Source organism: Mixophyes fleayi, chromosome 2 (genome assembly GCF_038048845.1).
Source record: "Mixophyes fleayi isolate aMixFle1 chromosome 2, aMixFle1.hap1, whole genome shotgun sequence".
Lineage (NCBI taxonomy): Eukaryota > Metazoa > Chordata > Amphibia > Anura > Limnodynastidae > Mixophyes > Mixophyes fleayi.
In genome coordinates this window covers 313,889,098-313,913,863 of record NC_134403.1, presented here as the reverse complement: position 1 = coordinate 313,913,863, position 24,766 = coordinate 313,889,098, and the positions used below count along the sequence as shown (strand labels likewise).

Here is a 24,766-nt window from a genome sequence, read left to right as displayed (position 1 = left end):
TCTGCCCACTGTTCACTTAACCACAGATATGTGGACAAGTGGAAGTGGCCAAACCAAAGACTATATGACTGTGACAGCCCACTGGGTTGGTCATTCACCTTCACCAGCAGGAACAGCAGCAGCATGTACACCACTACGTAACATTTGTCACAGGCAGGCCACTCTTTGTATCACCGGCTTCACTAACAGGCATACGGCTGACAATTTGTTACGCAAACTGAGAGATGTGATTGATGCATGGCTTATACCACTCGGACTCTCCCCAGGGTATGTCATTTCAGATAACGCCAACAATATAGTGCGAGCATTACAGCTGGGTGATTTCCAACATATTCCCTGTTTTGCTCACACCATCAACTTGGTGGTGCAGAGCTTCCTACGAAACAACCGTGAGGTGCAGGAGATGCTTTCGGTGGCCCGTAAAATTTCAGGCCATTTCAGGCATTCAGCCACAGCATGTAGGAGATTACAGCAGCTCCAAGAGCAGTTTAACTTGCCCTGCCACCAACTTAAGCAAGAGGTGGTAACTCGGTGGAATTCCACCCTGTACATGCTTCAGAGGATGGAGGAACAGCGCAAAGCCATCCAAGCATATTGCACAAGTCATGACATTGGGAAAGGAGGGGGGATGTATTTCACTCTTGCACAGTGGGGAATCCTTTCAGTGCTGTGCAAGGTGCTGAAACCATTTGAAGTTGTGACATGTGAGGTCAGTGCAGACTCTGCTAGTTTGAGCCAAGTCATTCCTTTAATTAGACTATTGGAAAAGCAGCTTGAGAAAATGAAGGAGGAGCTGAAAGCAAGCAATTCAGCAAAGTATGTTGGCCTTGTCGATCAAGTACTTAATTCGCTTCACAATGATCCTCGAGTTATTAAGATCTTGAACTCGGATCAGTACGTTTTGGCCACTGTGCTTGATCCAAGGTTTAAAACCTACATTGAGTCTTTACTTGTAAATGAGCGAGATGTGAACTTTTGCAAGGAGCTATTGCTCAGCAAGTTGGCCGCTGAACTGGGCCTCGGCTTGACGACGTGTCCTCCTTCACTTTCTCAAGCTGTTGCTCGTAAAAAATTAAATTTCCAAAAAAGAAGCAGGGAAGACACAGGGGGCAGACGAGAACAATTTAACATCTGGGCTGGTTTGAAGGATTTTTCAAAACAAAGTGTCACTTTGCCCATAAGTCCATCCAATATGAGTATAAACATGCAAAGGATGGTGGAGGATTACTTTCAAGAGGTAGTTGATATGGAAATGTCAGACAGTCCCTTTCCTTACTGGGAAGAAAAGCAAGCTATTTGGAAACCCATGTACAAACTTGCTTTGCAATACCTAAGCTGCCCACCCTCCAGTGTGTACTCTGAACGAGTGTTCAGCACAGCAGGGAACTTAGTCAGTGATCGCCGTAGAAGGTTACTTCCCAAAAATGTGGAGAAAATGATGTTTATAAAAATGAACTACATCTTCCACGAGGAAGGCCTTCACCATCCAAGACATGCAAGCACTGACTGTTCTCTAATGGCGGATTCAAGCGGCGATGAATTGATAGTCTGTGATGATGACGATAACACTGATGAGGGTGAGGATGAAGCTGAAGATGATGCCGATAACATCTTTTTAAAACTTTCTATGTAAGTGTAGGGTGCAATCTACCCCCAAAGAGGAAAGGGACTTGTGGCATTTCCATATCACATACCATCTTGAAAGGCTGCTGTTAGGGCAATTTATCCTTAAGGGTAGGGTGTCATAGACAGAGTGACCCTAAACTGGCTTTGTCCATTTTTCATAATATTGTACAGTCTATAATGGCTGAATTTTTTAGTATTTTATACAAGTGGAGGGGGGCCTAGAGAGACAGAAACCAAACTGGCTTTCTCCATGTCAATTAATATTGTACAGTCTATAATGGCTGAATTTTTTAGTATTTTATACAAGTGGAGGGGGGCCTAGAGAGACAGAAACCAAACTGTCTTTCTCCATGTCAATTAATATTGTACAGTCTATAATGGCTGAATTTTTTAGTATTTTATACAAGTGGAGGGGGGCCTAGAGAGACAGAAACCAAACTGGCTTTCTCCATGTCAATTAATATTGTACAGTCTATAATGGCTGAATTTTTTAGTATTTTATACAAGTGGAGGGGGGCCTAGAGAGACAGAAACCAAACTGTCTTTCTCCATGTCAATTAATATTGTACAGTCTATAATGGCTGAATTTTTTAGTATTTTATACAAGTGGAGGGGGGCCTAGAGAGACAGAAACCAAACTGGCTTTCTCCATGTCAATTAATATTGTACAGTCTATAATGGCTGAATTTTTTAGTATTTTATACAAGTGGAGGGGGGCCTAGAGAGACAGAAACCAAACTGGCTTTCTCCATGTCAATTAATATTGTACAGTCTATAATGGCTGAATTTTTTAGTATTTTATACAAGTGGAGGGGGGCCTAGAGAGACAGAAACCAAACTGGCTTTCTCCATGTCAATTAATATTGTACAGTCTATAATGGCTGAATTTTTTAGTATTTTATACAAGTGGAGGGGGGCCTAGAGAGACAGAAACCAAACTGGCTTTCTCCATGTCAATTAATATTGTACAGTCTATAATGGCTGAATTTTTTGGTATTTTATACAAGTGGAGGGGGGCCTTGAGAGACAGAAACCAAACTGGCTTTTTCCATTTCTTTACATATTTAACTATAAGTGTAGGGTGTAATATACATTCAAAGACGATGGCTGCATTGCCAATATGCATAGATGGAGAGGAAGACAATCTGTTTTGTGTGTAGAATAGGCCTACCAACGAAGAATTAAACTGTTTTTTGGGATGATTTATTACCTCAACAATTAGATTACTTGTCTCTAAAACAGTTGGAGCACTAAATTGGGTTAATTTAGGCCCAAAAACATGGATTTTCCCAAAAAATAGCAAAACAAAACCAAACAAAACCAAAACCAAAACCAAAACACGCAATGGAGGTTTTGCAAAACCAAAACCAAAACCAAAACACGACGGTAATCCAGATCCAAAACCGAATCCAAAACCAAAACACGGGGGTCAGTGACCATCTCTAATCTTTATAGCTATCTGCTTTCTAAGCTGTGCCATGTTTTCATCCTGTATTTTGGAATGTATTTGTTGCATTTCCTGTAGAAACCCTGCTTACTATCTCCTGCTTTTTCTTCTTTGTGCTGCTTCTTTTTTGTCTTAAAGAAATCAGAGCTTTTTCTTCTCCTACTTCTATTGCTCCTCCTGGCCGCATCGCCATTCCTCCTCCAAAACCCCGGCGCTCCAAAAAAGGTCTGTCTTTCCTTCTGCTGCTCAATGTCCTCCATATGCTTTGCTTGACCGTAGTTGCTATAGATGTAGTTAAACTCTTATTTGTTTATTGTACCGGAAAGCAGCAAAAATGTTTTTTGATGCCTGTTTTAAATTTCCAATCCACATGGTAATTGGAGCAAATTTCATTTCTTTTTTACCTGGGGGCATTTTATGAAGAAAGATGAGTGGAATTATTATAGGATTTGATGGAGCAATGTAGATCACATGGTGCAGTTCAGGAGAAAACTTACAGATCTGAAAAGAGGATGGGATTATACTGAAGTAATTTATAGCTACTATGACTTTTGAATTGAGCATTTCCCTTCCAATCATGACACCCTTTTTTATTACATGTGTAGACCATCAATATACCTGGTTGCAGTGCAGTCCTATATATTGTAAGCAGTAACTGATTTAAAACTATGATATCTGCTTGCATTGTAGTGAATAATGCAACACCAAAACATTGCTGCAGTCAGTAAGTTTATTATTGTTTAAAAGTTTTAAATGTGAAATGGACAATATTTTGGGTATAAAAATGGATTATACTAAATCTGTGATATTTGGCCTGAAAATAGCAGATTTATAATTAGTTCTGTTTTCTATTTATATTTGCAGTGCAGTTGACTTCTGTTCAAGAGGAGAATAATGCAGCAGGTGAATACCATTCATACATATTACAAATACACTAAAATGGCCTAACCACAAATCTGTGTTCCTAACACAAGTACATGAAAACAGATGTAAATATGAAAAGGATCTTACTCAAGACCAATTATTTTTACATGTATGTAACTTGCGTTACGTCCAGTACAATGCAACAAGAAGTTTTTCTTAATGTTTTTTGTTGTATTGTACTGCGATCATCAATGCTGTCGAAAACATAAATTCATCTGAAGATTGTAAACTCAATAAGATAAGTTAAGACGGGTTTCCACTTCCGTTTAGCCTCAACAAGATACTGGTAGGTTAATTGACTGCTAACAAATTGACTCTAGTCTGTCTGTGTGTGTCTGTCTGTCCGTGTGTGTCTGTCGTTCTCTGCGTCTGTGTGTATGTTAGGGAATTTAGACTGTAAGCCCCAATGGGGCAGGGACTGATGTGAGTGAGTTCTCTGTACAGCGATGCAGAATTAGTGGCGCTATATAAATAAATGGTAATAATAATAATAATCCCGTTTTGTCACAGATGCCTGTTTAAAAAAACACAGATTAAATACACTTGTAAGCTCATGTCAAACGCAACATGGTTTACATGTGTTTTTACTTGTATTTTAAAAAACACATTGCAAACGCCAGTGTGTGTATAAATCCTTAGAGTTCTGACAGATGCACAAATGTGTCATAATGCACAGTATGGAGGTTTGTGCTTGTCATACACCCTTTCTTAATTACCTTGGTTCTTGAACTATACATTGTTTGTAAAGTTGTATAGAGCATACTTGCCAACTTATGGCAGTCGGCGTCAGGGAGCTGCCGGGGTGGAGGTGGGTGGGGGTGAAGGGGTCGGTGCATTTTGGGTTTAATTCTGCCCACTTTACTTGGAAGTGGACAGATGCAGGAGGCTGCTGTACTCTCCCGGGAGACCCACCCATAATCCAGGAGTCTCCCAGACATTCCGTGAGAGTTGGCAAGCATGGTATAGAGTGTGAATGAGATGCTGCAAGTTAGGACATTACTCTGCACACAAAGGCAGCCTCTATACAGACATCTCTCACACAATACCATAGATTTTATACAAACCTGCTTATATAAGAACAGTACTCAATTTAGATCAAGTCACTGAAGCATTTGTATGATGGCAGTTTGTCCATCTACCAAATATGTTAGTTAATATCTGCAAATATCAATGGCTAGTGTAAGTCAATTTTTAATAAGCAAGAGTCGTTAATTAAATTGAGTCATTTTGAAATAGTTGTTATTTTAGGATCATCGATGCATAAGCAGTGGCTTTGATAGTAGAACACAGAATAAGAAGGAAGAAAAGTCTGTCTTTAGTTAACTGAATAGACTCAACCAATAATCATAACAGACATATCTCAGGAGTGTGGAGAGCTGGGTAGAAAGGTTGTAGCTGATAAATGAGAGAACCAAATTCCAAAAGAAGCTCCTATCCATTCCACTTTTGAAGCATAATAGATCTGTAATGCTCTTATGGGCAAGTTTGACTGGACTAAAGTATGCTCTATAAAAACAGCACATTTGAATAGGCTTTTCTCTTCATAAACAAATGGTGGTTAAGGAGTCCAGAGTTTTGTCCTAATCATTATTCATCAAGTGGGTCAAATCAGAGCTCCATTCAAGTTTGGTAAGGTTTAAACTGTCAAAGTTGGGTGAACAAAAAAAATCTAATGGATCAATCACTCCTATTATAGCTAAAGGTTTCTTGAAAATAAAAAAAAAACTGCAGACAAATGTATATTTTTAGTGATCAATCAATCCCCCAATCTCTTTCTCCTTAACTGCTCTGCTTAGTGGCAGGAGTTCTTCATGAAATACTTTTCAGTCTGTCATTGCTACCATGCTTAGTAGGGAATTCCACAGTCTAGCTCTCCTTACAATTAAGAACTACTTTTATTGCTGATGTTAAAACTGCCTGTCTTCCAGCTGCAATGTATGTGTTTTTATAAATTGCATATGGAACCTTGTTTTGTATAGCCCTGCAAAACCTGCTATTTTACCCAAATCTTTCTATGTCTTGGTTAATAATCTTACATAGAAGTGTCCTATATAAATGTTATAATAATCATTGAGGTACGCTAATAACTTTACCCCCATCTGTTTCATTTATAAGAGCTGTCTGCTTGCTGTCCTTCAGCCAGTCATCTACCCATGTGCACTTACAGCCCTAAACCTAGTAATTATACATGGGTTTTTAGATGATAGCAAATGTTATTCCATTGTTTGATATTGTTTTGATTGTCAGCTATAGATAAACATCCGAAGAAAAGAAATTCTGATATGAGCACCTCCAGACCAATGATGGCTATATTTGATTATAATCCGAGAGACAGTTCTCCAAACCTGGATGCTGAGGTACATGTTTTTATTGTTTTTGTGTTTTTATTGTGCGTAATAGACAGTAACATCTGGGATCGTTCCCAATTAGCTTCCTTATTAGGTAACACCCCTTTGCACAATTTAACGCTACTTTGTGCCTCAAACAATACACCTTTCTTAGCCTCATTAAAAAATAGTATTATGCACTCAGATATGAGTCAGTAGACACTGAAGGAGCACACAATGGAGATAAACATTAGGTGAGAGTACAGGTGGCTGAGAAGGCAAATCTGAGAGCGATACAGAGGCCTGAAAAGGAACAGTAATTTAAATTAGGATGGCCGCAAGGCAGGCGCGGGCTGGGAGAGGCGTGGCCGGGGGGCACACAGGCGGCCGCATCCCCTGTCATGTGATGCGGCCGCCTGTGTGCTGACACGGCCGCATCTGATGTCATCAGATGCGGCCGCGGGGGAAAGCATAGTATTTTGCAGCCGGGGGGGCGGCCGGCCGGCCTACCCCCCGGCCCGAATAGCGGCCTGACCGAGCGGCCTGGGGGGGGCGATGCCCCCCTGCCTCCCGGGCCAGCCCGCCCCTGCCGCAAGGGACACCAGAGCACTGAAGGTACTGAAAAGGTATAGATGAAATGGGTACAGTGGGCTGAAAGGGAAGACATGAGAAAAACACAGTAGGCTGAAAAGGGATAGATGACAGAGGTACAGTGGGTTGAAATGGGATATATGTGAGAGATCTGATGGGTTGAAGAGGAATCGATGAGTGAGATACAGTGAATTGAAGGGGGATTGATGAAATAAATACAGTGGGTTGAAAGGGAATAGATAAGAGATATTTAAGGCTGAACATGGATAAATTAGATGAGGGAGATATTGAGGGCTGAAGAGGGATACATGAGAGAGATTCAGTGGACTGAAGAGGGGTATATATGAGAGATCATGGCCTGATAAAGGGGAGAGATGAAAGACAGAGTGGGTTGAAAGAACATACATAAGAGAGGTACAGTGGGCTGAAAGGACATACGGTAGATGAGAAAGATAATGGGTTCAAAGGTGATTGTGAAGATTCCGGGTTATCTGGCCCAATTCTACTCATTTCACGCTGGCTGATCACCCAGAGGTACCTTACAATGCCAGGGAAGCCTGCCCAGTACCTTCTAATGCAGGCAAGTGCAGTTAGAAAAGTAAAACAGTGCATTAATTGTAATAAAAGCAATCACTAGAATACTATGGTCAAACACTAAATAAATGCCAGACAGGCTTACCACATTATCTGCTCACTAGCTTAAGGAGTTAGTCACCCTTATGTCTTGACTTGCAGAAGCCAAGACCTGGAGTTCTTCTCAGCTGCAGATGTACAAGCAGAATGCTCAGTCCAGCAGAAGCCTAAACCTCAATGCTGGAGTTCTTCACAGGATCAAATTAAAAAAGACACAACCTTCCCTGTGTCTCACTCTATCCTCTATACCCTGTAGTTTTTCCAAGCTCTAGGGGCTGCATCAGGGGTGACCTTAGATAGTGGGATCCTCTGAGAGTGGCTGTTTGTCAAAATGGGCTGGACCCTACATGATCCTTACCCATAAACCACCTGGTTTCAATTTTAAAACAATGCTTGACAGCATTACTGCAATAACAAGAAACACATTTTTACAATGGGTAACATACAATGAAAAAGTCTCCTATATAGGCATGGCTACAATGTTCCCTTATCCACATGTAATTAGACATTGCATTTGAACTCTGGTGAGCTGAGGAACATTAACAGGGCTAAAAAAAACTACATGTTATGCTCCACATTTTGCGAGAAACAAGGGTCAGGATGGTTAAGGGGATATCAACATTGTTTTATCACAGGGGTATATATGGGACATAGTCAGATGAGAGAGAACACAGTGAAACAAAGAGGGATAGATCTAAGAAGAAGTAGGCTGAAGTCAGGGCCTTCATAACAACATTTTGGGCCCCTGGGTAAAGCTTTGCACTGGGGTCCCTAGCTACACAACCACTCACAGGAATACAAATTTTAATTATCGATCAAATTAAGCTTATATTTATTGTTGCCTACAACAAAATCAGCGTTTAAACATTAAAAAACATGCTGTACTACAGATATTAATCCACATAAACATTTTTTTTATTAAACAAAATAATTACAAACTATGAATTATACAATCTATACAAAATATGCCTAGCGCTGTATTGAAAAAACGCCTTTAATCAAGGCAAAATTAACTGCAGAAAAAAATTAAATTGCCAACATGCCATCCTACACACGCAGTGACAAGGAAAGAATCAGGCCTTCGCCTTTCTGTATAATGTTCTGCAACTGTCGTTGAGGCATCGTCTTGTAAGGTCAGTCATGACTATGCAAGACCTTGTCACTCTGACTCAAAAAGTGGTGCCCAAATACTTTTAAGTGTAAAAGTAAAGCTGGGAAAAAACAGTAATGCATTAGAAAAAAATCACAAATCCCTGGAGAGTGCTATGTGTAAGCCTGATCTTTCTAATACTGTACTCATAAAGAAGCCTCCTTTCAGTATTTCTGCAGATGTGTGGATGAGCTGCCCAAGTGTAGCCGATGTTACACAAATTGAGGATGCCACTTTAGAATTGCAACAGGATGAGTGGGATATTTGTGTAGCCGACAACGGCGCTAATGAGGATGTTGATGATGTTTGTGTAAGTCCTGCAGCAGTGGAAGCAGTTCTTGCCAGTGATAAGAAAAAGGTCATTGTCATGCTTGGGCATAATACCAAAAAATCCACCTCTTATGTCTGGAATTATTTTTACCCAAATCCTGCCAACAGTTGTCTAGCCATTGGTAGTGTATGTAAAGCCACAGTCAGTAGAGGTAGGGACCTTAACCATCTAGGAACCTCGTCCATGTTACACCATTTAAAGAGAGTTCATTTGCAGCTTTTGGGAAAATCAGAAACTTCTGCTAAAAAAATAACAAGCAGTCCAGCATCAGCTAGCTCCCTTCTCTCACCTAGATCCCAGCACCTGCAATCTACACCCACAACACCGTCCTCATCAATATCGTCACTAGTGATTGGATTTAGTCCTGCATCCAAGTTGCTAAGGCTAGATGATTCCTCCACTATCCAGGATTCCTCAGCGGTATTATTTTAGCGTTCGTGCCCGTGCTGCTGGGGGTGGATCTTCATCCCAGAAGCAGGCAAAGAAGACGACTACTAGTAATTTGCAACAATTGACTGTTAAACAATCCTTTGAAAGAGGAAGCAAGTATGTAAGCGTTCACCAAGTCGCAAAGCAGATCATAGACGCCATGGCGCCTATGCTAGTATCAGATCTGCATCCAATATCCACTATTAATGTGGCTGGTATTAATTGAGTTCTTGTGTCCCTGTTACCAAATTCCGTTGCCACACCATTTTACTAGAAAAGCTATTCCTCACCTCTACCAGAAGGTTCGTAAAAACATAATTATTGGGCTACAAAATGCCATTCTACCGACTGTACACTTAACCACAAATATGTGGATAAGCAGAACTGGGCAAACTTAAGATTATATGACTGTGACAGCCCACTGGGTTGGTGATTCGCCTTCACAAGCATGAACAGCAGCAGCATGTACCCAACTATGTCAGATTTTTCCAAGGCAGGCTACTCTGTATCACCGGCTTCAATAAGAAGCATACAGCTGGCAATCTGTTACAAAAACTAAGAGATGTCATTGATACATGGCTTATCCCACTTGGACTCTCCTCAGGATATGTCATTTCTGATAACGCCACCAATATTCTGAGAGCATTACAGCTTTTCGAATTATATCACATTCCCTGTTTTGCTCACATAATTAAGTTTGTGGTGCAGAGCTTTTTGAAAAATTACAGGGACGTGCAGGAGATGCTGCCTGTGGCCTGTAAAATTTCGGGTCATTTGTGGCATTCTGCAACAGCATGTAGGAGATTGCAGCAGCTACAAGAACAATTTAATTTTCCCTGCCACCAACTAAAGCAAAAGGTGGTAATAAGGTGGAATTCCACCCTTTATATGCTTTTGAGGATGGAGGTACAGCGAAAAGCCATCCATGCTTACTCCACAAGGGGGAATGTATTTTAGTCCAGCGCAGTGGAGAATAGACGTGTTGTGCAAGGTGCTGAAATCATTCAAAGCACTCACCTGGGAAGTGAGTTCAGACACTGCTAGCTTGAGCCAAGTGACTCCCTTAATTAGACTTTTGGAAAAGCAGCTTGAGAAACTGAAGGAGGAGATGAAACAAAGCAATTATGCTAAGTATTTCTGACTTGAAGATCAAGTACTTTATTCTCTTCGCCAGGATCTAAGAATTATCAAAATCTTGACATCGGATCACTTCATTTTGGCAACTGTGCTTGATCCTAGGTTTAAGAGCTAGGTCTTCTGTTTGCTTCCAACTGACCTAGATCTCGCGATGCAATGAGCTCCTGGTGAGCAAGTTGACAGCTCAAGTGGTCTCCCCTCCAGTTTCTCAGGCAACTGCTGCTTGGAAATAGCGTAGTTTTACCAAGAGACACAGGGATGATGCAGATGACTTAGCACAACGTTTTGACGTCTGGTCTAAAAGAATTGACTAAAAAGCATGACACTTTGCAATACCTAAGCTGCCCACCCTCCAGTGGGTACTCAGAAAGAGTATTCAGCACAGCCGGAAATCTTGTCAGTGATCGGCGTAGGAGGCTACTTCCTAAACATGTGTAAAAGATGATGTTCAACAAAATGAACTACAAATTCCACCAGGAAGGCCTTTACCGCCAAATACATCAAAGTACAGAGACTTCTATAATGGTGGATTTCAGCGGGGATGAATTAATATTGTGTAAGGGTAATGTACACACTGATGAGGCTGAGAATGATTAACAACATCTTGCCACTGTAGAGTTCATTCAGAGTTCTGTTAGATTAGCTGCATTAAGCCCATTGTTAGTTTGTTTTGTGGAGGCCCAAACAAACCTAGCACTTCAGCCACAAAACTGGCATTCCTTGTCGCTAAGGTGCTTGGTTTATTAAAGTGTGCATGTCCTTTTTAAGATTCAACAGAAGGGTGGGTGGGAGGGCCCACATCATCTTGCACCACTTTTCCTTTCAGCTACCACTGTGTGCCAATGTTACCTGCATGTGGTATAAACTGTTGTGTGCTTTACAAAACTTAGCTTTCACCAAGACAACCATGATGATGCAGATGACTCAGCACAACATTTTGATATCTGGTATGGTCTACTCTAAAAGAATTGACCAAAATTAGTGGCACATCTGCCGTAACTCCACCTGATCCTACTATCAACATCCAAAGAATGGTGGAGAATTATTTTAATGACAGCGTACAAATAGACATGTCAGCCAGCCCCTTTACATACTGGGAGGAAAAAAAAGGCAATTTGGAGACCCATATACAAACTCTTTGCAATACCTAAGCCCTCCAGTTTATACTCAGTTTTCAGCACAGCAGGGAACCTTGTCAGTGATTGGCGTAGGAGGCTACTTTCTAAAATGTGTAAAAGATGACATTCATCAAAATGAACTGCAAATTCCATGAGGAAGGCCTTTACCACCAATTACATTAAAGTACAGAGACTTCTGCAGTGGTAGATTCCACCATGGATGATTTAATATTGTGTGAGGATGATGAACACACTGATGATGGTGAGGATGATGACAACAACATCTTGCCACTGTAGAGTTCATTGACAGCACTGTTGGGCTAAAGGCAGCTAAGCTATTGGTAGCTTGTTTTTTGGGGGCCCAAATAAACCATGCATTTCAGCCACAAAAGAGCTTGCTTTGTTAAACTTTACATGTCCTTTTTAATATCTAACATAAGGGTTGGTCGATGGCAAAGCCAAAGGACAACTTCATCTTGCATCACTTTTCTTTTCTGCCACTGCTGTTTGACAATGACAGCGTGCTACATGTGCTATGAACTGCCGTGTGTTTAAGGTGTTGCCCTAGTGCTTAGTAACCAGCCAGCTCGCTGCAGTCTTTGGCCGAAAGTGAATGAAAATAATATTGTGACTTGTGAGGTGTTCAAAATTGACTGGAAATTAGTGTTATTGAGGTTAGTAATAATGTAGGGACAAAAAAGAGCAAAATGATGTGATTGTTTTAGCATATTTTAGCAATTTTTAAGAAAAATACAGATCCAAAACCATAACACGTGAGGGCAGTTTTACCAAAACAAGTTAATACACATTCAAAACACGGGGGTCAGTGAACATCTCTAGTATTAATAGGAAAGCCTCTTACAGTGTTTAATTGTTCTCTGTGCAAGAGTGGAAAAATATTTCTGAGACTAAGGCTTTATGAGGCTGTTTGATTATTTGTTGGAGACTGCAAAATGGGTTAGTCCACAGTTTCTCCAAGTTCTAACTGGTAAATGTGGGTTTTGTGGAAGTGTTGCCAGTAATGTCTTGCAGTCAGCGGTCTATTTGTTCTTGGACACTAGATCTAACTAGATATCTTTTTGCATCTCATTTGATAACTGCAATTGCTGGACATACAGTAACTTGAATCTCGTAGATCTCAGTTTGAGTTTGAAGAAATAATGTATGAGTGGACTCAGGAGTGTGCACTTTAAGTTAATCTTACTGTTGACAGAAGCTCCTCGTGTTTTTGTTTTTTAAAGTCCCCAAGGAGTTGGGCTTAATTTTGGGCTGCAGCTATTATTTTACTTTACAGGTAATGGTCTGCTCTGGGAACTTATTGCCAGTGGCAGACCTCAGAGATGTGGGAGGTGAGAGCCTCTCTATTGTTCCAGTAGCTTTCGCCACTATAGCTTCTCAATAGTGCACAGTCTGACTAGCACTGCCAGTTCAGCATGGAGCACCGTGTTTTCAAGATGGAGCGTACCAAGCTGCTCATTAGTCGAAGGGGATACTTGGTCCACATTGCAGCTCGGCAACGGGAGCCAAGGGATGGAATGCAGTTGCAAGCATAGAAACCACCGCTAATGGCCATAGATATACAAGGGAGCCGGCTGTCTGCCAGACAGCTGTACGAAAGGGTCAGTCAGGGGAGGAGCCCGAGAGCTCAGATCAGTGCTTCCCTCCTTTAGATGGTCTCTTCTCTTGGTGCCATTCTAAAGCATTGACACAGTTACAGACACTCCTGAGAGGATCTAGGACGGGACACTGCTGCATCTAATTCTGCAGAAACTCATTATTGTACCTCTCTCCAGCCCTTTGGCTCAGAACTGGAAAAAAATAGTGGGACCCAGGTACACCAATCTACTGTTCAGAGAAGACTGGCCAGAAGGCCGTACTATGGAATTACATGGAGAGACAGAAGGATCTGAGAAAGCCTACAGCCACTAAAGATCTGTAGTTAGTTCTCTAAGATGTTTGGAACAATCTCCCTGCTGTGTTCCTTCAAAAACTGTGTGTAAGTGTACCTAGAAGAATAGATGCTCTTTTAAAGGCAAAGAGTGGTGACACCAAATATTTATTTGATTTAGATTTCTCTTCTGTTCATTCACTTTGAATTTTGTTAATTGATAAAAATAAACTATTAGCACTATTTTTGAAAGTATTCTTACTTTGCAGCATAATTTCCACACCTGCCTAAAACTTTTGCACAGTAATGTATAAATTAATTTTTTTTCTATTTTTTTCTGTGCACAGTCAGTTTTTTCAATATACTGGCCTGTGGCTTGGGGGGGGATTAAGTATGTAATATAGTTGGTAATACAGCCATGGATACATTGGGGGCTACTGCTCTTGGCCTGTGAAGAACTTACCATCTTTACTCACACGCATTTTTCTGGGTCCTTGTATGTATGAGATTCTCTCTGTTTTCTTGCTTTTTACTTTCTGTGTATTGAGTTTGCAGGTACTCAATCAGTACTCTTGCAACTGTGTGTTTACTGGACAATGTCCAACAAGGTTAAGGCACCTAGGGTTAAATATTTTACCTGTGCCAAATGTAAGGCCAAGCTACCCAGAGGACAACAGAACCCAGGTGCAACTTGTGCTCCTCTATATGGAAAAACCTCTGTGGTCAGCTGCACTGGGACAGTCTGTGGCAGCACTAGTTCAGCTGCTTGCTTGTCTGACAGAGATACCTACACTGTCTGCGGTTGTCACGCTAGCTCTTGTACCAGTGGCCCCTATTTCAGCCGGTGCTCTGGCTGATGTCGTGGTGGGTATGGGTTCTTTCGTCCCTCAAGGCCCTTCTGTTTCCCAGGCGGAACCTGGTCCACTTCCTTGGTATGGAGCCTGGAAAAAATGAAATAATTTCTTGAGTTACCTAGTCCTCACGCGCCTCGTAAGCGGCACTGAGCCACTCATACTCTCTTATATGTCTTTGACTCAAAAGGGTCATCTGAAGAGAAATGTGATTATTTGGGGACTCTGACTGTCAACAATTTGTGGGCTTGGAGGAACCTTCCAGGTGTCCGGGGGTCGAGGATTTGGTCCTGGCCGTCTTTCGAGCTTTAGATTTATTGGACTTGGATGACACTAAAGCATCTGAACCTGGCCAGTTCAAGTGGAAGAAAAAGCGGGTTGTCTGCTTTCCTCCTTCTGCTGAGTTTACTGATCTGAACAGGTGCCTAGGTTGGACACACCAGTAGCACGTTTGGTGCGACATACCACTCTCCTAGTACCTGGCTCGGCTGCACTTAAAGATGGCACAGATCGCATAGGTAGAGAGGGCTTCTTGACACCCAGCTATGTGGCGGCAGGTCCATCACTAAGGCCAATGCTATCTTCAGCTTCATTGGCAAGAGCGATGAAGACCTGGTTAGATCAACTTGCAGACGATCTTCATAACCCTGAATTGGTTCCACTAGTACTGCAATTGATGGAAGCCTCAGGGTATCTTTGAGGCAGCTCAGAATGCCGCATCTATTTCATCCTACATTTGAGCATCAGCCAGCACAGCCAGGATAACTTTATGTTTGCGTTCCTGGGATGCTGATACGAAATTTAAAACATCTTTGGAGTCTCTTTCCTTTTGCAGGTTCTGTTCTCTTTGGTTCGGAGCTGGATGACATCATATTTCAGGCTACGGGACATAAGAGCTCTTTCCTCCCTGGTTTGGGTCATTTCGTCAGCCCTTTTGAGGTGGCTCTGCTCCCCTGGGGCAGAACTTCAAAGGTAGCCTCTTGCGCTCAGAGGGGCAGGTCCTCCTATTCTGCAAGACATCCAGGGCCTATGACCCCTGACCAACTTGCAGCGTGACTGGGTCCCTACCCTATTGGCCCTATTGGGCCTGGTGTGCAGGTGTCCAGCGCATGGCGGTGGGTCGGAGATATCGTCTGCCTTCTCACGTGACCACCTTCATTGTCTCTTTCATCACCTTCCTTGGCTGGCTTTAACAGCGTAGCTAATGAAGGCCAGCCTCTGGAGGTCCAGGGGATTTTCCTACCGTTTGGTAAATACTATATTGGGGGCTGCAAAGCCAGTCTGCGCCAACAATTACCACAGAATATGGCAGACTTACATACATTGGTGCAAGCGAAGGGCCTGTCAAACTGCGACCTTTTGTCCCTCCAGGTTCCTTGCCTTCCTGCAGGATGGATTGGATGCGGGCCTCCAACTCAGCTACTTGAAAATACAGGTGTTAGCCCTTTCAATCTATTTTCAGAGGAGGCTGGTTGGGTTTTCTGGACATACAAGACCTTCATGGAGGGGGTTCTGCACATCCAACTTCTTTACATGCCCCCCCATGGCAGCATGGAACCTGAACTTGGTTCTTGAGTTCCTACTGACTTCTCCATTTGAACTGTTGGAGATGATTTGAGTTCCAGTTCCTGACTTGGAAAGTGGTTTTTCGCCTTGCTATCACTTTCGCAAGGAGAGTTTCAGAGTTTTGTTCTTTTTCTTTGCCGTTCATCCTTTCTGATGTTCCATGAGGACAGAGCTGTGTTGCACACAGTTCCCTCCTTCCAGTCCAAGGTTGTTTCCGGTTTTCACCTCAATCAGGAGATTGTGGTCCTGGTTTTCCAGGAGGTGGCGGCCTCTTCAGGTCAGGGCTCCTTAGCTATGTTAGATGTTGACGGTGCTCTGCGGGTCTATGTGGACTGTACGTTTGCTGTGTGACAGACAGATTCACTTTTTATTTTGGTGTATCACATATACCATTAGACATAGGCTTATGCTAGTTCCGATCAGCCTGTTGCTAGGTGAGTAGCTGCTCATTCAACTCACTCTCAGGGGGCTTCTTGTGCTGTGCATAACGGCGCATTGGCAGATCAGTTTTGTCACGCAGCCTCCTGGTCCTCTGTCTGCACTTTTACTGTTAGAGATGATTGCATTCCGGTTGTGTCTCCTGACAGAGAGTTCCCTCCCTTGGGGAGGGCTGCTTAAGAACATCCCCAGTGTCCCCCAGATTGGATGAAAAAGAGAAGAGAATTTTTTATAATTACGTTCAATCCATTTTTCTAATTCCCTCTTGGGGACACTGCGTTCCCTCGCTATCTGCCTATTTTGCTAGTTGTATGTTGTCAGTATGGTTCTCTTCATTGACGCTTTTACATTACATTGAGGAGCTACAAGGGTTGCAGAGGGGAGGAGATTCTGTTAGCAGTCAAATTAACAATTTAAGTGCCAACTCTTGAGTACCCACAGTCAACCCTTGTTAGCAGTGTGCCCCAGATAAAATCAGAGAAACGGATTTAACAGAAGTATAAAAAAACCTCTTATTGGCTAAAGAGAAGTCAGTTTCTTTGTAAAGTTCCCTGCCACTTAGGGTGAGGCATGTACCTTCATTAGGATTGGAGAAAATAATTTAACTGTGATTATGAATTCTATTTTTCCTGATAATGTACAGGATAGATACATTACATATGCTGCTTGGTTTTAATCTGATATTTTTTGTTCTGTCTACCAGGCAGAGCTGAGTTTCACCGCAGGAGATACTATAACCGTTTTTGGACGAATGGATGAAGATGGATTTTATTATGTGAGTTCTATTCTGTACTTTTATACTGCACTGTTAACTGGAAGGTTGTATTGAAAGTTGTAGGTAAAGTTGCATGGGTAACTACAAACCTTCACGCCTCATTCTAACTATTTTTCATGAATGTAAAAGAAGTTTCTGTGTTTCAATTGTTTAAATTGTGAGGTTAATAAACAAGGTTTGCTTGTTTTAGAGGAAATGTGCCTTAGAGGTGTCCTAATTAATATGTTTAACTATATCTGAGGCCAATACAGGCCCGGCGCTCCCATTAGGCAAGGATAGGCACTTCCCTACGGCGCCGGGCTCTGGAGGGCGCCACAGAATGGTAAATGACTTTAAAACTGTGCGGCGACCGCTGACCATACCTGTCACGGCCACCGCACAGCATTCAGATGCACGGGGAGGGGGGAAGAGGCTATTGCTCACCACCGCCGCCTCTCTGCTCCGTCTCCTCCCCTCCACTCACTAGTGTCAGTGAGTGGTGGGGAGGAGATGGAGCAGAGAGGCGGCGGTAGTGAGACAAGGTAAGGAAAGACGGGGTGAGGAGGGAGGAGGGCGCCGATTTTTGCGGGGGGGGGCGCCAATTTTGTAAAAATGCCTAGGGCGCCATGGACCCTAGCACCGGCCCTGGGCCAATACAAACATTTGTCTAGTCAATGTTTTGTTCTAAGTAACCTATATAGAACAAGGGGTCAACAATGGTTGTGGCTGTTATGCAGCAGCAAGCATAGCAGCCTGCTTTATGTTAGCTCTCAATTGGCGGTCTTGTCTAAGCTGTGTTCCAGGAACCCTATGTGAAATGAAACTTCACATGGTTCAGTTTGCTACGCTAGTTACCACATATCAGCCATAACCACTGTCCTGTAATAGACTTGCAAAATGCCAAAGGGAAAAGTAAGGGTGAGAGCTAGCATTTTTGTGTTACGTTCCAGTTAAACTGCTTATGCATCACAGCGTTTTCACATGGGTGAAACGGCTAATTTCCTGTACATCTAAGTATCTGGCTGCCGCTTATAGTGCAACTGTATTTAAAACAAAAACCCATGGAATGTTAATGCATCGTATTAAATATCTACTAAGTAATGAGGTCTGCGTACATACTGTACCTATACCTTTATTGCTGTTTTTAGGTCTCCGATGTCTGACAGACAGTGTTGCAGGTTTTCCTGTCAATGACAGCAGAACTGCCTATTTTTCCTATCCCAGTTAAATACACGCACCTCGGAGCTAATTTAGTCAGAATCAAATTAATTTGCTAGAATCTTTGTTAGATCATGGGGGGTAACTTGAGCACATGTAGGAAACTGCTTTCAGATAGTACTGTGGATTGTAATCAAACCCAGGGCCCAGTGCTCTGAGGTAGAGAAAACTGTGCCATGTGGTATGTGTGTATATGTATATATGTAGGCGTGCGTATATGTATCATGTATCTGTATATGTAATATATATATATATATATATATATATATATATATATATATATATATATGTATATATATGTATATATATGTATGTATATGTGTATATATATATATATATATATATATATATATATATATATATATTTATTTTAATACAAGTTAACCCGTGCATGATACTCATGCATTCCAGCCAAATCAAGCTACTTAAGGTGTTAAAAAGGTTCTTGTCATGCATTTGGGCCATAGCCCAGGCCTCAACCACCAACCACTCCCCACTGTCACCCCCGGCAACCACCAACCACTCCCAACTGTCACTTCTCCTTCAAGAAATATATATATATTTTTTTTAAATCTTTATAAACACTTTTAACAATTAACAAATGAAATTAACAAATTAAAAACATCTTAGTATACCAAATTTCAGCCCTTTCTGAATTTTTTTGTCCACACACACTAAGAATTTAGTAGGTCAGTGTATAACTCTGCCCAGCAGGTGGCGCTGCAGCTTGGTTTTATTTTTTCCACACACAGACAGACTAACACACGCCACTAGACATTTATATTATAGATATATATATATTATATATATATATATATATATATATATATATATATATACTATATATATACTATATATATAATATATATACTATATGTATAATATATATATATATATACTATATGTATACTATATATATTATATATATATATATTATATGTATAATATATATATATATATATATATATATATATATATATATTATATGTATAATATATATATATATATATATATATATATATATATATATTATTAAAGTAATTCTATAGTTTTCAAATAAGCATTGCATAGGCGATTGTATTGTGTTTCTAACGCACAAAGTGATTTATTTTAGCAGATGTAAAAATTTAACAGTTCAATTCATTATTATAATATAATCAACAGTACAGTACAGTACAGCACAGCCAATACCGAAAGATAAATACATACCGCTGCTATCGCATGCGTTCGCTGCGCTCCCCACGGGTCCCAGTGCATAGTATATCTGTTTAGAATACTGTGGTCTGAGTATACATTCAGTGTTACAGAGAGAACAATGCAGATGATGTGGCTTGCTTCTATAGGTCCAGACTTCGGGTGGGTCCAGGGTAAACAGATCATAGGCTAGTTCAAACAACCCCCTCAAAGGCTGAGGTCAACATTCCAGATGAAACCCCCTGCCCAGAAACCAGTTACAACAAGTCCATTAGCATTTTACAGTCTGATATCAATCTGACAAGATATTGCCTAACATCAATAACTAGAGTATGCAATATGCGATCTCTTCGGCGATGGAACCGGACAGCTGCTGATGAATAGGGGATTAGAATGATATCAGACATGACACATTTCCTATAACCTGAACCTTAAATAGCACTGAAGTGTACATATAATCATAATATATAAACTAATAATAAACTAAATACTATCTGCTCATAAATTACTGTGTAACGGAACCAATATGAAAATGAATTATATAAATAACTAAATGTTGTAATGCGAGTGTGTACGTGCGTATTTTACCTTGCGATCGCCGTATGCCACGTGTAGAGTGGCATATTGAGTGCAATCGACCAATAAAACAATATTAACCAATATACTTTCGTTCATCCAATTATACGACTTCGACAGTTCCACTCTTTGATAGTATAATAAACGATCACCTTAAAGATGTTATATGCAGGATCTCAGTACCACGTTTCATTGTTATGTAATGCAAGTCCCCCTTGGTGTATGATCACGCTGTTTGTAGATCTAAACAAGTTATGATAAGAGAGAGTTTTAATCCTCAAAACGACTTCTTCTTTTACTATAGATCGTACACCTCTGGAGCTTGGAGATAACATTTTTGTCTGCCCTTCAAGGGTACATTAAAACATGTAATACATTATTTGGAAGGGTACAGAGTACAATAGAACATGTATCAACAATACAGAATACTCTACTACAGTTTTTCAAGTTTAACAGGTTCATCCGTCCAACACATGTCTTTTAAGCTCAGAATACATTTAAACACTTCATGTTCATCAATAGCATCATCCTAAGTCTATCAATAATGCCATATACAATCTCCTTCAGCTTGCGTTAATATACACACTTCAAATAATGTCATCAGTTCTTTTCATCAACACTTGTGGGTGGGCTATTGTCTGTTCGTTCTTCCCAGTCTCCCAATACTCAGGTTTAACAGTGATCGGCTTGCAAAGCATTGGGAGACTTCCAGACTAAGGGTTGTACTTTTCCCCTAGTGACCTCCCACCCATAATTCGGGTATCTCAAGAATATTTAGTGGAAAGAGAACTATTCCTACTTGATATAATCACTGAGGCACGTGAGAGCACGCCCAGCACTATGTTTGGTCTAAAACCTTACCCACCCAAGAATGACAATCATTTTCAAGGAAGCCTGCTCAAGTCTGAATATTACTGGACTGGCATCGCTGGGTGTACCTCTTTTTTAACTATGTGGTCAATGTACTTACGGACGTAATGTTACTCAGACAATAGCCCCTAGCACTTTCTCCAAGCTTTCCAAATTTTCCTTTACCCCTGAATTGAATAGAGTAATTGGCTGGACCGATTATGCTACTAACTTCTCCTTTATCCCCAATTCCTCACTATCATTACCTGAACCAGCCTCTGTCACCTGCCAATAATTAAAAGAATTGACCGTCCCGAGAAGAGAATGAAATGAGAGAAACACAAAACAGGAAAAACTACAACTTCATGCTGGACAACTGTCTTAGCCTTTGGCTCAGGTGCTATTAACTGCATTCGAGGCCTTCCAGAACAGATTCATGAGTGCCCTTTGGACCCTTCTCTGATTGTTGGCTCCTCTGCAGTGGGTGGAATGGGCACCAGTGTGTCTCTGCTACCCTTGAAGCCGTGATGCTGGTAGCCTACACCTGGTACCTGTCTGTCAAATGACCTGAGCCTAAGAAATTACTATTCCACAACTTACTCTCCCGATCCAACATCCTGACAGTTAGTGTGACTATTCAGGAAACAGTGTTTTGGACGTTCTCGGTTGCTGTCTCACCATTTACCTCCTCTCAAGGTCTAAGCTAGCCTCTCAGTTACAATCTCATCTCAAGGGGGGTCGAGAACATCCCAAAAACTGACAGGTTAAGAGGCTGCCCAGGAGTGATCTTTTGGTAGCGGGGAAGGACTAGTGGTCGAAGCTATCAGTCACTTCAATCAAGTTCCAACTCTTATTCTATTCAATTCGTTCTACCTAGTACCGTTACTTTATGTTTACACTGGTTTGTGGCTAATCAAAAGTATGTGATTTGTTACCACTACTCATACATTATACATCCATTATCAATAACATGAATACCCCTATCACCTATTATAACTCTAGGGCGATCACATTGAATAGCAAAAGCTTTGAGTATGACACAGTAATACATTAGACACATTTCTATACACCTTTACCCAGACATATTTCATTGGTACACCAGTGTATACTTGAGGATCCTGCATGGTGGTAATTGGATGACGTGGATTTGTTTTACCTGGAGAAATTATTCAGGTAACCCAAATCTTCATATATTAACCAATATGTGTGTGTGTGTGTGTGTGTGTGTGTGTTTGTGTGTTCACATTTTAAAACTAAAACAATACAATGAAAAACAAAACAATACATAGATTTGTTAGCTGTCACATAAAACCCTGCTGTCTATTTGACAGCTATGTTCGCCCTGGTGTGACAGCCATGTATGGTCATGTGTGTAAGTGTGGACTTTACTAGCAGCTACTTCAGTTGGTAACTGTGTCACTGTATAAAGTCCTCTATGTAGTGTCCTAATCATGTGCTGGTATTGCTATAAAATATTTTTCAGTCACCTCAACATTGCCCCCTAGACTAGAAAAATGCTGAAGACCAATGTATATCAATCGATTTTCCCTCTGCCAACTCACATGCCATTCTCAGTACCTCACATTCAGCTACTTGGCTAAGTGAGAAAGACAAAGGGTTCTATTTCTATAACACTTTTTCCAAATATAACAGTACCCAGTACATGTCAGTTTAACAGTAAAAAATATAAAACACGAAAATTCTACATTTTCTAGGGTTTCACATTATGTCATATCTTGTGGCACAAATCCTACTCCAATGTTCTACACAGAGATGCATATCTGTATGCCTAACCTCCAGCAATCTCCTGTCCCCACCCTTTGTGCATACATATAAAGGCACATTTATGTACAGGAGGCACAAAAAACACCAAAACAGATATGCATCTATAAAAACATGAATCGTATTTCCACACAAAAAAAAACTTTCTGCTTAAAATTAGCAGCTTCTATACACATAACACCAAACCCCTGACTGTTTCTGTAACTCATGTCAATCTAGTGTGTATATCCCTGAGTTTGTCTTATGTAAAAAAAAATATTTAGCCCCATTAATGGGACTGTCTATTTCTTTTCGTATATATACAAGAGCAGAGAGAGAGAAAGAAAGAGAAAGATAGAGATACTAGCATAGATGTAAAGAATGAGAAATAAGAAAGCAATAAATAATAGGAATACAAAGATTTGACTACAAGGGTTTGAAAACAAACATACATGCAGAAAGGGAGATTTTTACATCTAAAATGACAGCTGGATTGGACTCTATGGGAAGATGGCTGTATTCATTTCACTAATCCACTTAGCCATTTGCTAAACTATGACCCCTCCCCATACTTGACTAGGGGGTCATACATCAACCGTGCAATCCAGTGTCGTCCGTCATTTGTTCATTAAGAACTCGGTATCACATTAACTACATACCTTTTCAACAGACTTTCTGACTTATGACAGAGAAATGTAAAAAAATTAACTCTTGATGACTCATCTGAGATACATAAAATGATATTTTGAAGCAAAGTATGTACATACTTCATTTTTGGATAATGATTCTCAGCCAAACAAATTATCATGAGTCACTGCAGCCTAAAACAGAGTGTTCCAATGATCCATTGTTAATTAGCCTTTCAAGAGTAATCTTTCTATTTCTCTATCCCACCCCTTTAAACACTAAGGGCTAGATTTACTAAGCTGCAGGTTTGAAAAAGTGGGGATGTTGCCAATAGCAACCAATCCGATTCTAGCTTTCATTTATTTAGTACCTTCTACAAAATGACAGCTAGAACATCCCCACTTTTTCAAACTCGCAGTTTAGTAAATCTAGCCCTGAGTTTATATTTCTTCTGTGTACCCTTATCTGTGAGAAGAAAAAAACAAGAGTTATATTTAAACAACAAACGAAACAAACATTTTCATTCTTTACCATCGGCCAGCGATTAGGAAAGCAAGCATGTGACAACATAAAACAAACAAGCAATATCAACAAAGTATACCTTTTAAATCAGTAACCTGCACACTAATACTTACCACAGATTAACCTTTACCTTGCCTGGTTGTGGGACTACAGCTCTGACCTAAACTCTAGGGTTGGCTATAGTTCTCCCTCAAGGCATTGGCTGTTATGAGGTGTGCAGGCAACTGTTGAGAAGCCTCTGAGACTTGTGTGCGCCGTCTCTGTTGGTGTCTTTGATCTTTTCTGTTTACAGTATCTCCTTGTGTGTCCCTCTTTATGGCAGTTGTAACACTTTCTTATCTCATATTGTTTCTGTTCCTTAAACCAGGTGTTATTATACTGAGGTCATGTGTGCAGTCCCTCTGGTGCTGGGTTACTTACCATCATTAGCCTATCACTCTATGCTTTTTCCTTGTTACATATATTTTTATCATGACCTATAACTGACTCCCTGAGAACACTTACAGTGATTCCTCTCCAGTGTGGTAATGAAGCTTGCACCCTTCTTTTCAAGTTTTCCCTGAGGCCATTCATTAGAACTGAAACAGCAACTTCTCTGTAGTGTCCATTATCTTTTATGTCTGATACCCCAGTGTATTTGGCCATCGCTATCAAAGCCCTGCAAAAATAGTCTGCTGCCTTTTCACTGTCATTTTGTTTGATAGTGAAATTTTTACTCCAGTCCACTATCACTTGAAAATATATAGCCAATTGTGTGATTAAACATCTAATATTGTCCTGATTATCATCCTCGGTTGAGGATTTATCCT

General features: G+C 40.8%; 1 protein-coding gene across 10 annotated transcripts in view; it reads left to right on the top strand.

Annotated features, from left to right (window-relative positions):
- Positions 1-24,766, top strand: part of TSPOAP1 (TSPO associated protein 1) — a 341,002-nt gene that overhangs the window by 305,234 nt on the left and 11,002 nt on the right. For 9 of the 10 annotated variants that reach the window (XM_075196596.1, XM_075196605.1, XM_075196597.1 and 6 more), the window contains 4 exons: positions 3,212-3,298; positions 3,938-3,976; positions 6,245-6,354; positions 17,160-17,231. In XM_075196596.1, coding sequence (XP_075052697.1) covers positions 3,212-3,298; positions 3,938-3,976; positions 6,245-6,354; positions 17,160-17,231 — 308 coding nt within the window. The remainder of the gene's footprint in view (positions 1-3,211; positions 3,299-3,937; positions 3,977-6,244; positions 6,355-17,159; positions 17,232-24,766) is intronic. The other variant, XM_075196599.1, reaches the window with a different exon arrangement.